The following is a 13,370-nucleotide window of genomic DNA, read 5'->3' as shown; positions in this document are numbered from 1 at the left end:
GGTCTGGTGGGCGGGCCTCTGGGAGGTCTGGTGGGGGGGGTGCCGTGGGCAAGCAGCCAGACCCTCTTCCCCCAGAGGGGAGGCAGCCCACCACCATCTCCTCCAGCCTGCCAGGCCTGGTGGCCACCAACATCACCCACCTTACTTCCATCTGGAAACTAGCCTCTGGGAGGCCTGGCAGGCAGGCACATCGGGGGTGCCACCAGCAAGCGGCCAAAGCTTCCGCCCCCTAGAGTCCACTGCTTGTACACGGTGCAAAAGTCAACTGGTGGCTCCCATTGTGTCAAATGGGAGTTTCCTGGGGTCATTAGGATTTGGGAATGTATAACTCCAAGATCCATATTGCAATCTTGACCAAACTTGGGTAATGGCTGGAGGAGCGCTTGCTGAACACTCCCTGTGAATATGGGCTCTCTAAGTTTAACGGGGGCCATTCTGGCCCCCACGAACAACGAACTCCGAACATGTTCATTAACAGGACATGTTCGTTACTGTTCATCTGTTCATGTTCGTCGGCAGCAACAAACCATGAACAGCGTGTTCGGGGTTTTTTCCATTCGTGCCCATGTCTACTCTTTACTATCTTGTGAATTATGGTTTGTTTCACAACCTAGTCCCTCCACCACCAGTGTATGTTAGCTCTGTGATGTCTGACAACTGCCTCCATAGTAGAAATGCTTATCATTGTTTAATCTCCAAAAGTGATATATACAAAGAATCATTTTATTGGTTTGAACATTACTTTCCACTTATTTTATATACATTCTAGGCAACTTGCAAACCACAATAACAGTATTATAAAATATTAACACACAGTACTGTAGGCAATACCTAATAAAATAGGTATTTTATTAAGCTAGCTGTGTTAAAATAAGTTTCTTCAAGCTGCATATCCAACTGAATTGTAGTGAGATACTTCAATTTGTGTCCATTGACTATATTAATGTAATAATTTACAAAAAGATTTCTGATGAAAATGTTCACTAAATCTTTTAAATTGCTTCTCTTTTGAAGTAAGGATCTTGCTGTCTGAATACCTGACACAGAAATATTGGGTCAGTTTACAGGACAGTAGGCAGAGAAAGAAAGAAATGTGAGATCCCTGATTAGTGTATTTGTATTCTTTGGTCAAGGAGCACCATAACCACAGGAACTGCTTTTCATGAAAGTCTGGAATAACAAAGCCCTTATTCCAGAGTGTGCATGGAATTTTATCTTCCTCAATTCATTTCATAGCCAGACATGTAAACAATCTTCTGAGTAATATAGGCTGAGTATTATTGCACTGGAATGTGTGAGCTCTCTAGGATAATGTAAGTGGCTTGTCTGAACAAGTCATTATGAACAACTGTCAGTGAAATCAAGATCTGAAAATCTGTAGGTGCTAGGAGGTTAATGGGGCAAGTACACAGGAGATCTTTTTTTAACGAGAGGAACCAGTATTGATTTCTTAAGCTTCACTTAGACTTCTCCCCTTTACTGTTTCGTTAGTATTTCCCAAACAATCCAGCCCCCCCCCCCCCAATGTCTGTAAAAATCGAGGCCTCTCATTTTTCTGGGAATAGGAGCAAGGACTGTCTTCCTTAGAGAATAGGGATAGAATTGGTTCCCCCTGCTTTCAAAGGGTGGGAGCTTGTAGAACCACCACCACCCACAGTCACCTAGTTACCAGTTCACCTCAGAGCACTTGCCAGAAAAGACACTGACTGGTTACTTTGAGACCTGACCATATAGGCTATGTACAGACAACAAACATTTTACTTAAGTTTGCTTTTAAAATGTAGGAGATGCGATTGTCGCCTAAGGCTGTGTGAGGAGGGGAGGAAGCAAGGCAACAAACTCAGACACACACATGAGCTGGGGTGAAAAAATTGGCCACAACTTTATTGAAACAGCATGAAGGAGCATTGACAATGCATGTGGATCGGATCCCCAAAACATTGGCTGACCCACCTGCCAGCTGATGACCCTCACCCCCCCAACCGCAGCTGAGGGGGGAACCAAGGAGTGGCATTAAGGGGGAGATCACATGGGTGTACACCCCTGAGTGATTCCCCTGCCACTTGGGAGTGAGTATACCCTCGCGGCCCCTGAGCTGGGCATGCACCTCCATCACTCACTCCCAAGATTCCATATGGGAATCTCCTTACCAGGGAGACTGGGCACGCAGGTCCTGACTCCCCCAAAAGGGATCTGATCCAATGACAAACCCACACAAGAGCCACAAATGGCTCCGTGCCAATGCTCCTACAGCTATACCCACCTTAGCATGCCATCCTGGAGGTCCTGCAACCAAATATCCTGCCCCCAGCTGGAAAGGTGAACCCCATCAGGGCGAAAGAGGGGCTCCAAACAAAATGAAATGTTCCAATGCATAATAAGCAATGCTCCTGCCTCAGTGATGTAATGTCTCATGGCTCGTGCCAGCCTCGTTTGCAGCCAGGCCGAACTGAGGAGTGGCAGGGGCAGCAGCCAGATAAATATCTGGCAGCCTGACCTGAGTGAAGACTGCATTTCCAAGGTCTGGTGTCAGGCCTTGCCCCCTGCCTGCTCCAACCCTGGCCGCCCCTGATTGGGCAGCCAGGATTTGAATCTAGTTGGCCAAAGGCCCGCCTGGGGAATTCCGGGCGAGCCCTCAACATGGCGACTGCCATGCTTCGCTCCTCTCCCCACCTGTTGGTGGCAACCCGGCCCCCGAGTGAGTCTGGTGGCCACTGGTTCTTACTGTATTATTTTGAGGACACTAGAAAATGGAGACAGTTTGCCACACACTTTTGAAAGGAGGCTTCCTGGCACATGGTGGTCACCAGTGAGGGACTGGAGGAGAGCTTCAGGCGCTACTAACATTTTTAAACCAAAGGAGGATCCTGTAATTGACTGAAGTTTGAGAAGCACTGCTTTACTACACAGTTGCCTCTGTTTTTGTCATATATGTGTATGTTACAGTGTGAGCAATAGGAATGTGCAGTTGGAATTTTCCTAATCAAGATGCAATCTAAACCATGACAATTTGTAAATACAATAAATGTTCTAAATCTTTATGAAATTATTTCCAATATATGGGAATGATTGGAAATCTTTCATCCTGAATCACTGGTGCTGGTACATGGCTGTCTTTTTTCATTTTCTCAGACAGCACAGACAGAAGGAGCAGCAAGGAGAATGACTCAGGAAAAGGTATGCTCAAACAGATGTTTTCAAATCAGAGCAGTTACCCAGTTCTGCTCAATAGTATCATGCTGCTTGGCATTTGTTTGCACAGTGATTCCACTTTCTGCCACTCAGTACAACAGCTCGGGCTTTGAGAGAGCTTTCTGATAGGCAAACTATGAGTTTGACAACTCCCCACCAATTCTATAGAGAGAAGAGTGTAGGACTGACATGGCACTCTCACTTTGCAGCTCAGAACTACTAAGGGAAGAGTCTGCCACCAGCTCCCTCAAGACTGTGGCTGAAGCAGCAAGCGCAGGCAGTGAGCTCTTCACAGGTGCTGTCCAATCTACAGCTACTCAACCAACTGCAATTGCAGAGGGAGAGCCTTGCTGGCTCACACAATGTGTCTTCACCTCATATAGGCCTGTGAATGATAGTACCATATCAACTTTAGATGGGAAGGAGACAAATTTGTGAAAATAAAATGCTGCCAGAAGTGAGTGTCTCTTTGCCAAAAAGTTCTTAGCGCAGCACAGAGTCAACACTTGCTGTCCCCAAGTTCATGTTCAACTTTGCTTTATAAGGGAGAGATTTTTGTTCCACCTGCCAGTTCAGAATGATCCCAACCTTGCTGGGGGGCATGGCTTGAGGAATGTTGTCAGGAACCATTTGGCCACTTGGGACATTCCCTCACCAGAGACTCACAACCAAGCCAAGACATAGTAGTTTCTCCAAGATCATAAAGAGCCCTGAAAGGGGCTGTTGCACTAGCTACACCCTTGGGTGTTTCTGAACCTGCCAGGGAGGGTTGCCAAACTGTAGCTCCATGCATGATGGCACTTCAGGAGTCACAGTGAGCCCCTCGTTCAAACCCTACTAGCAGGAGCTGCCTTGGACCAGACCCACCAGAGGCTTGGTCCAACATGGGCAAGCAAGAAGCTTGCTTTATTTCCAGGGCTCACAGCTGCCAAGAGCTGTTTCCAGGTTGGTGCAGCCCCAGCAGGTAGGCAGATCCAGTTGAGCAACACCTCCCTCCTGTTTACTAGGCATTAGAACCTGCTGTGAGTATCTTTGGGTACCTCTCCATCTCTTGTACCCTAGGCAATTGCCTAGGTGTGCCTACTGGATTAGTGTGGCTCTGTTGTTTTGTAAGCTTCTTTGTTCTCTGGGGTTGCTCCTCCTAGGTGGGACAAAATCCTTGCTTGGACTAAATGGCAGGCAGGATGGGCAGATTTTAGGAGAGGGGCAGCTATAGCTCCCTCTTTCCATATTGAGCAACCAGCCCATCTGCTGAGCAGGAGACAGAAGCAATGACTTGCATACATATGCTCAAGACAAGTTAGACTGTATTGACTAGAAAGGAAAAGAGGTATAAATTTTGCCATCCCACGATAGCCTACTTGCCTTTCAGGCTGAGGTTGGAATAACATCAAAGGCTTGAGAAGTTCCTTATGATAACAATAACTCAATATGCTCAATATGGAAAGAGGGAGATATAGCTGCCCCTCCCCTAAAATATGCCCATCCTGCCTGCCATCTAGTCCAAGCAAGGATTTTGTCCTACCTAGGAGGAGCAACCCCAGAGAAGCTTTGTTCAGATTATCTGTCTGTACAAGAGAGCCAGTTTAGTATAGTGGTTAAGAGCGGTGGGACTCTAATCTGGAGAACTGGGTTTGATTCCCCACTTCTCTGCTTGTAGCCAGCTGGGTGACCTTTGGAGAGCTCTTTCAGAGCTATCTCAGCCCCATCCACCTCACAGGGTGATTGTTGTAGAGATAATAATAGCATATGGTTGTTGTGGGTTTTCCGGGCTGTGTGACGCTGAGAGATCTCTGTCTTTTGGTGCTACACCTCTGAAGATGCCAGCCACAGCTGCTGGCGAAACGTCAGGAACTACAATGCCAAGACCACGGCAATACAGCCCGGAAAACCCACAACAACCATCGTTCTCCGGCCGTGAAAGCCTTCGACAATACAATAATAGCATACTTTGTAAACCACTCTGAGCGGGCTTTAAGTTGTCCTGAAGGGTAGTATATAAATCAAATGTTGTTATTGTTGTTATTATTATTAGAATAGCTTATTCAGAATCTATCTTTCCGATGTCCTTATTGTATTTAAAAGCAGTCATAGGAAGATCCTATATGGGGGTCACAGGAAGACCTATTCTCATATAAAACAGGGAAGGGTCCAGTTTTAAGATCAGAATGCACAGTCAACAGGAGTTAGCCCTGTTTCCCCACCATGACCACCACCACCACCACTATCCTGATAGAAGCATGTTTTCTCCTGACCGATCTCCAATGCTGGAACGCAGGGAAGGGAGGAAGAAATGCTGAAATCAATCTAACACAGTGAGGTAAAGGGGGCAGGGTTGCTGGGTTTAGCGTCTTTGCACCTCCCATTGCTGTAACAACACCCAAACAAATTATGAACTCTCCCTCCCTCCCTCTCTCGGATTCTGGGAAAGGTGTTGAGAAAAAACATGCCAATTCATACATTTTACATGTGAAGATTTTAATTTCCAGGGATGGTTTTTTTCATCTTCCTGAATTTTGGGGAGAGATTACTTGGGTGAGGGGTGCAACCCAATCTGGTGGATGAGGAGTGTTTCCCACTGAAATCAATGGAAATGGTAGTCACATTAATTTGCTGATAGGACTAGCTTTAATTCCAATATTAAATACTGTAACTCAAGTGTTTAAAGTAACAAAAGAACTGAAAGCAAATATGAGGAGCTGTTGATGATGACTATGGTAATAATTTATTGGATATCAATTGTATGTTCTTGATCATGATCTGGACCTAATTTCTATGTAAATGTCAGTTTACTATCAGAACGTTTGTCGTTCTTGCGTCACTTAGTAGCCAATTTCTTCCACTTTCTAAAAACCTTCCTGGTTGTGTACATGAACATGCCTTGCATTGAGACAGGGCCATCTAGCTCAATATTTCCTGTTCTGATGGACAGCAACTCAGTAGGCAGAAGTTTTTTCTGAGCCTTGCTAACTTTTAAAATTAGAAATGCCAAGGACCAAACCCAGGTCTTGGGGCATGAAAACCTTAAACTCTCCTGCAGAGTTATGGAGGACTTGTTTAGGGCATGTCAGCTCATGCTTTCAGGTTTGGTCCTTAGAAAACAAAAGCAGCATCTCATTCTGGCATACAAAAGTCTCTGTGCTGACTTCACCATGTAGAGAGGCTACACGAAACCAGATACACGAAACCATGGGTTTTCCAGAAAAGCAAGAAAGCAGCATGTTCTTTGCTGGGAAACTTACAGGCTGGATAAGCAAATTTGCTTCCTAAAATCTTTACTAAATTTCTTACAAACAACACATTGTTCCTAAGATTTAAACTTCTGGAAAAGCAGGTAACAGGTCAGTGGATTCCCTACTCCTGCTGCAGACCACTAAGCTTACCAAAGTTTCGTTCTTGGGGGAGTCAGTGCACTCTCAGAAACAGCATCTGCACTCAGGAGGTACTGTTTATATCTTCTAAATCCCTTAATTGGCTAATAGTGAAATCCTAAACAGAGTTACTCCTGTCTAAGCCCATTGAAATCAATGGAACAGGCTCCAAGAGGAGGTGATAGGGGTACCATTCTTAGAAGTCTGCTTCTCAGGAAGAAGTGCTGCAAGGCCATTTGATTTGCTGGGGGTTTTAATTTAATGGAATATGAGCTGTAGGCTATGAGAAAGGTAATAGGGTTTTACTGGATTATGTATGGTTTTAATTTGTAATTGTAGGCCACCTTAAGCCTCAAGGGAAAGGGAAAGTATAAATATTTTAATAAAGTGGGTGGAATCAGAGGAAATTGTGTCTCCCCCCCGCCACGTCTTTTGATACCTTAAGTTTCCTTAAGTCTTCAGGATGTGCCGGTGGATACAGGCCACTATTTTATACAGTTGATACATCTCTTGTCGAGTTTTGCTATAAACCTTGCCAGAAACTGTGAGCTGATCACCACTGAATGGCAAGTTCTCCACAATTCTCAAAAGCCACAGTCCCACAGTGAACCAATAAGATAGCTGGTTTTCCTGGGTATAAGCATCTTTAACTCCATGTTGGCTTGAAGCCTTGATTCTGGATCTCTTTAAGCAAATGATCTGAAACGTTTCTCTTGAACCATTAGTATGTTTTTTCTGTCTATTGCAGTAAGGTGTGGCTGTAAGCAAAAGTTATCTTATATGTGGCACTGTTAGTTGCTAATGTGGGTGATAAAAAGGGTATCTAGGCAGTATTTTTAATGCTTTATCATAGCACATTCCAGACAAATTAAAAAATCTATCTTGTCATTTTTTCCACTAAAATGTACTATGTAATTTTTATTAGCAGTCTTATAAAAACACCTCACATGGTGCATAAAATGAGAAAAGCGGCACTGGGGTCCCATTCTTACCTTGCCAAATGTCTGTTGAGGAAGTTGGAACATTGATTTGTTAGAACATATAAATTCTGTTTTGTCATTTCATTTTGAGAATGCATTATTCACAATAGCTTAAATTTGGGAACAAAGCTGATTTGTGAATAGTGTGATACTTGTGTTCTTAGAATAATTTGCCTATGTGTATATTTCCAATATCATTTATGATTTCAGAAAGGAAATTTGATACAACTTTAAGTACTCTCTGGCAATAAATTAAGGTTGTACATAGTTTTTTTTTCAAATTTTAGTCTCTTGATTATACTCAACAAAGGAATTGTATTTTTATTTGATTTTACTTTAATCAGTGTTTTTTTGTCCATGACAGGATTAGTTATTTTTAATAGAACATCCACCAGGTTACTCTCTTGAGACTGAACCCTCCCCAACAAATTAAACTAAAACGCTTTTGAAAAGTTGTCTTTAAATAATTTCCGAAACAATCTGATTAAGTACTTTAATAAAAATTTAATAACCATGGAGACAATAGTTCTTTTTAATGTTCTCACTCTACTCTTAGAATGCCATATGTTGCAGGTACTGCTCCCATTTCACAAATTTTTATTCAGACCTATCTTCTTGGATTGAAGTTGTATTGTAGCTAAAATACAAAGAACAATTTTTAAAGTTACAAATCTAGTCAAAGGAATTGTTGAGTGACACAAAAAGAACAGCAGAATACCATCATTTTGGACCAAATTCAGTTCCAATTTCAATGCATTTCTTGCCATTTTTGTAATTTGCTGAGATTGGGGTAGCTTGCCACTTTGCTGCACCCAACTAATAACAGAAGGTGGCACTTTGGTTGCACCACATTTAGTAGAAGTGATAAAGCTTTATTTGCAATTTTAAGGAATATTTCCAGCAGTTAGATTTATCACAGCATGTTCCTGGTTTGGAGCACGTTCATTCTGTTTTGGGGAGGGCAGGGTGGGCAGGGAAAATAGGTGCTTAGAATGAATCTCTCAAATAGGTGATCATCACTATTAATCATTTATTTAGTGTTGTATACATAGTATAGGAACACCAGAGCCCCACATTTAGGTGCAAGATTTGAAGATTCGTGCGCAGACTAGAAGGGTTGTCTTGTTTGGAAATCTGTTTCTTTACATGGATCACTTTGGAGAAATTGAAAAGTGTACAATTTCACATATTGTATGATAGCAATAGTTCATCGACGGTCTTCCATGCAGGAACACATGGGACTGTGCGTGCACAGGCCTGCCAATTTCGGATATTTCTATAGCTCAGTACCACTAGGGGGTGCCCTCACCTCTCTGCACGCGTGCGCAGCTGTCCTTTCTGCCAAAAATAGTCCCTAAGAGGCGGGGCACCCCCAAGATACCCTCAGTTCCTCTTTTGCCACCAATGAGAGAGGTTCTTAGCTCTTCTGCTCGTTTGAAGTCCTTCAACAATGTCAGAAACGGCACTTTTCAAACAGTGTGTGTCTTGCAACAGAAAAATGACTAAGTCCGATGGACATTCGAGCTGCTTCTACTGTTTGGGCGAGACCCACAACACGCAGGCATGTAAACGTTGTCGAGCCTTCACCTCGAAGGCCAGAACAGAGTGGGCGGGAAGGTTACAACCTTCCTTGTGGAAACATGCTATGGAGGCTACGGATCCACTGGCTAAGGCATGATCTTCTGCCTCACCCAGTTCCTCCACCGCCCAACCAAGTCCCGCTTTGACCAGCTCAAAAACGCCACGCTCCCGCTCCTCTCCTACCCACTTGGAGCCTAGACCACCACCAAACTCGACTCCGACCTTGGTCCAAAGTACATAGGAACCGACTCCTACCGTATCAGGTACAGTTCCAGCAGGCTTAAAGACTCCTTGGAGTCAAACGCCCTTGACGTCGGCTGCGGCTGTTTCATCCCCTGTTGGGATGGCGCTCCGTTGAAGGTCTCCGATTCGAAGACTCCCCGAAGTGGCACGCTGTTGGCTTTGATTCCCATCTCGGACTGACTTTCACTACACCAGCCTAGAGACTGCCTTGGCTCCGACACTCTCAGATCCAACATTGGTTCCAGGATCAGTCCATTCCAATCTAGAAAAGAAAAAGAAGAAGAGAAAGCATCAGTCATGGAAACAGGACAAAGCTATCTTAGAGAATGTCCTTCTGTCTCAGGATCCTCCTGAACGGTTGGAGGATGTTGGCTCCGAACCCCTCAGGAAGAGACATAGAGGATCAGGGGATCACTCATCACCCTGCAGTGCTCCATTTTGGGCCCATTTAGGGCTCAAAATGGCCCGGATAGGGGCCAAAATGTCCAGGATCGGGCCATTGCCAGGCCCTGCCCAGCAGCAGCCCATTCCAGGCTGGTTCGGCCCGAATCTGGGCCATTTCGGTACTATTTTGACAGGTTTGGGCCCATTTAGGGCCCAAAATGGCCAGGATCAGGGCCGAAATGGCACGGATCAGGGCTGAAATGGCACGGATTGGGGCTGGGATGGCTAGGATCAGGCTGGTGCTGGACGGAGAACCCTCCCCTGCCCAGCAGCGGCCCAATCCGAGCTGTTTCAGGCCTGATCCAGGCCATTTGGGGCCTGAATTGGGCCCCAAAGGCCCCAAGGGGGCCCAAAATGGCAATGATTTGGCCCAAAATGGCCAGGATCAGGCTCTACCAGGCAGAGGAACACTCCCCCACCCAGCAGTGGCCTGATCCTGGCCATTTTGGGCCCAATCCTTGCCATTTGGGGCCCCTTTGGGGCCTTTGGGGTCCAATTCAGGCCCCAAATGGCCAGGTAGTATATATTGGAGATCATCCCCTTTATTTATGTCCAGTTGGGGCTGAAATGGCCAGGATCAGTCCCGAAAAGGCCTGGATTGGGTCTCTGCCATGCGGGGGAACAGTCCCTTGCCCAGCAGCTGCCCAATCCTAGCCATTTTGGGCCCCTTTTGGCCATTTTGGGCCCAATTCATGCCCAAAATTGCCAGGATTGGGCCCGAAATGATGAGGATCGGGCCACTGCCCAGTGGGTGAGTGCTCTTCTGTGTGGCAGTAGCCCGTTCCAGGCCGATCTGGGCCATTTCTGGCCCATTTTGGCCCATAATGGCCCGTATCCGGCTACTGCCGGGTGGGGGAGAGCTCCTCCACAGCGGAGTGGCCCGTTCCAGGCCGAATTGCCCCCCCCCCCGGAGCACAGGAGCAGTACTGGAGCAGCCATGCCTGCATGATGACATCACTGCCTAGAAGTGACGTCATTGTGCAGTTCCAGGAGCATGCATGTATTGAGAGGTGTACCACCTCCTCCCAGGAGTTGCCCCGGGTGAGAGTTCCCCCACCTCTTTCCCCAGAAAAAAAGCCCTGTTGTGATATTATGTGCCATACTGCTCTAACTGCAGAAATTGAAGGAGGCACAGAATCCATTTTAACTTAAGTATACCCTAATGCATTCCATTTATAAAGGGCCTCCAAACAGGAAACCTCCAAGAGAGCCCAAGATAAATAATCCAACTGAGAGGAGCGATCTCAATAATTTGTACAAGTTAACAAATATGCCTGATGATAAAAACAAAGATCAGGAAAACCAAATCCTCAGTTTCTTTTGTACAGGCTAAGTTCTACAAGTCCAGTTTACACTCTTGCACCTTTGTGCTATTCATTTCTCCTCCGTCATCAATGCTTCTTATAATGTATAGTTCCACCCAAGGTACAAGTGTGATGAACATTTCTCAACAATATTTTAAAATCTTCTTGTATTTATTATTTTGAAGATTTTTATGTCTTCTGGTCAGGAAACCTGCTTGAGATGGCATACAAAATAAAACATAATAAAAACATATAACATTAAAAGTTGTTAATTAAACCCAGCATTAAAAACCCAGCTATACAATAAAAACATAAATTATTGGGCAGCTGAAAATGAATTTAACATTTTTCAAGGAAATGAAAGGAAGGAAATGAAAAGTAAAGGAAATTAAAAATTTTATTAAAGGTCAGTCCCTTAATTAAAAGCCTGGGTAAACAGAAATGTTTTGACCAAGCACCTTAAAGACTAATGTAGGCATCAGACAAGCTTGGATAGGCAAGGTGCCTCCACTGAAAAAGCCCTGTCTCTTGTTGCCACACACTCTCTGTCTGAAGGTGGGGCATAGAGAGCAGAGTTTGAGAGGAGGATCTTAGCTGGTGGGCTTGATAATGTGAAAGCAGGCTGTCCTTCAACACCCATTTATGGCTTTAAAAGTGTCAGAAACAGATAGGCAGCCAGTACAGATCTTTCAGCACCAGGGTAATACAAGCCCTGTATCCTACCCCTGATAGTAGTCTGGCTGTTGCATTTTGTGCCAGCTGAAATTTCCAGAACATTTTCAAAGGCAGCCCCATATAGAATGCATTCCAGTAATCCAACCTGGATGTAATCCGAGCACCTTCAGCAGATTTAATTAGCGATATCAATTATTCTGGCATAGGAAATGGGGTGGGCATAATCTTGGTTGAATTTTCAGTATTCAGATTTCAGTATTGTTTGCCTTATTCTTTTCAAATACTTCCTCCTCCCATTTTTTTATTTTAAACAAGCTGTTACGAGTTATTCAGATCAATTTAGAACGAAAAAAATTATAAATTCTAAGAATGGATTGTACAGTGTCTTGGTTGCTTAATATGTTGAGAAATGCTTTGCTTTTGCTTCCAGGGCTGTGACTCCCAAATGAGCATGTCAGAAATGTCCTGCAGTGAAAGCACCTCCTCTTGTCAGTCTCTGGCACATGGCTCAGCTCCAGAAATCCTCATTGGACTGCTTTATAATGCCACAACTGGAAGACTAGCAGCAGAAGTGATAAAAGGCAGCCACTTCAAAAACTTGGCAGCAAACAGACCACCCAGTGAGTGGAATTTTTTTAAAAATCCTAATGCTTATGCTCTTGGGGGATTTCAGTGGTGGGGACTTCAATCCTATCATTTAGTCTTACCCAGTCAAACTGAAATAGTGCAATCATCAGCTAATCTGTTTCATGTTTTATGTTGCCAGTCAGTTGGGAAACGGCAGAAATCTAAAATTCAAAATATTAGTTGCGATTTGACAAGATCATTTTAATTTTTCATGATGAACTGACTAATAAATTACTTTTATCATAATGATTAATTGCTAAAGTATTAATGCCACACATCACAGAGCCAATATTAAAAGTTACAATATATTTTAAAAATGAGTACCAATGACTGTATAAGTAACTGAGGTTATTGTAGTACTGAGGATACTGACAGAACATTTTATAACTGTATGAGAGTACAAGTCACATCAGCACTTTTATTTAGATTTGGTGCTCTAAATGTTGCTAAAAAATTATTCTTGATATCAAGGATGAAGAAATATATCACTGATTTTTTGCAGGATGAAGTAGGTTTATGCTGGATCCCTTCAAAATAAGGGAGCCTGGCTAAGTGTTTATATGTTGTGTGTGTTATATGCAAACTATTTCAATTTTAGCAGGATTTGAGTCCAGTAGCAGCTTAAAGACTAACAAGGTTTCCAGAGTATAAGCTTTGGAGAGTAAAAGCTAGTTTATAACCTTGATAACTACCTGAAACTGTTCCAATTTCAGTTTCATGGCATCTTCAAGAAACAATCTGAGATAGGAAAGACTTTTGTCTGTCTGGGACCTTAGAGAGCTGCAGAATACCTTTATCTACTCATATGAGTTCTTTTCTGCATGTAATAACCAGATGGTACACATACACATGGTCCAGGCATCCAGGCCGAATCTCTGGCAGTTGCACGTGCATTATCCAGTGTAGAAAAGTAATAACCCATAAAAGAACCATGACAATGCTCAGTGACTAGG

General features: G+C 44.0%; 1 protein-coding gene across 1 annotated transcript in view; it reads left to right on the top strand.

Annotated features, from left to right (window-relative positions):
- Positions 1 to 13,370, top strand: part of SYT14 (synaptotagmin 14) — a 102,976-nt gene that overhangs the window by 80,944 nt on the left and 8,662 nt on the right. The window contains exon 6 of the mRNA XM_054988502.1: positions 12,221 to 12,410. Within this exon, the coding sequence (XP_054844477.1) occupies positions 12,221 to 12,410 (190 nt within the window). The remainder of the gene's footprint in view (positions 1 to 12,220; positions 12,411 to 13,370) is intronic.

This window comes from Eublepharis macularius, chromosome 1, assembly GCF_028583425.1.
Source record: "Eublepharis macularius isolate TG4126 chromosome 1, MPM_Emac_v1.0, whole genome shotgun sequence".
In the NCBI taxonomy this organism is placed as follows: Eukaryota; Metazoa; Chordata; class Lepidosauria; order Squamata; family Eublepharidae; genus Eublepharis; species Eublepharis macularius.
This window is presented reverse-complemented; position numbering and strand designations above follow the sequence as displayed.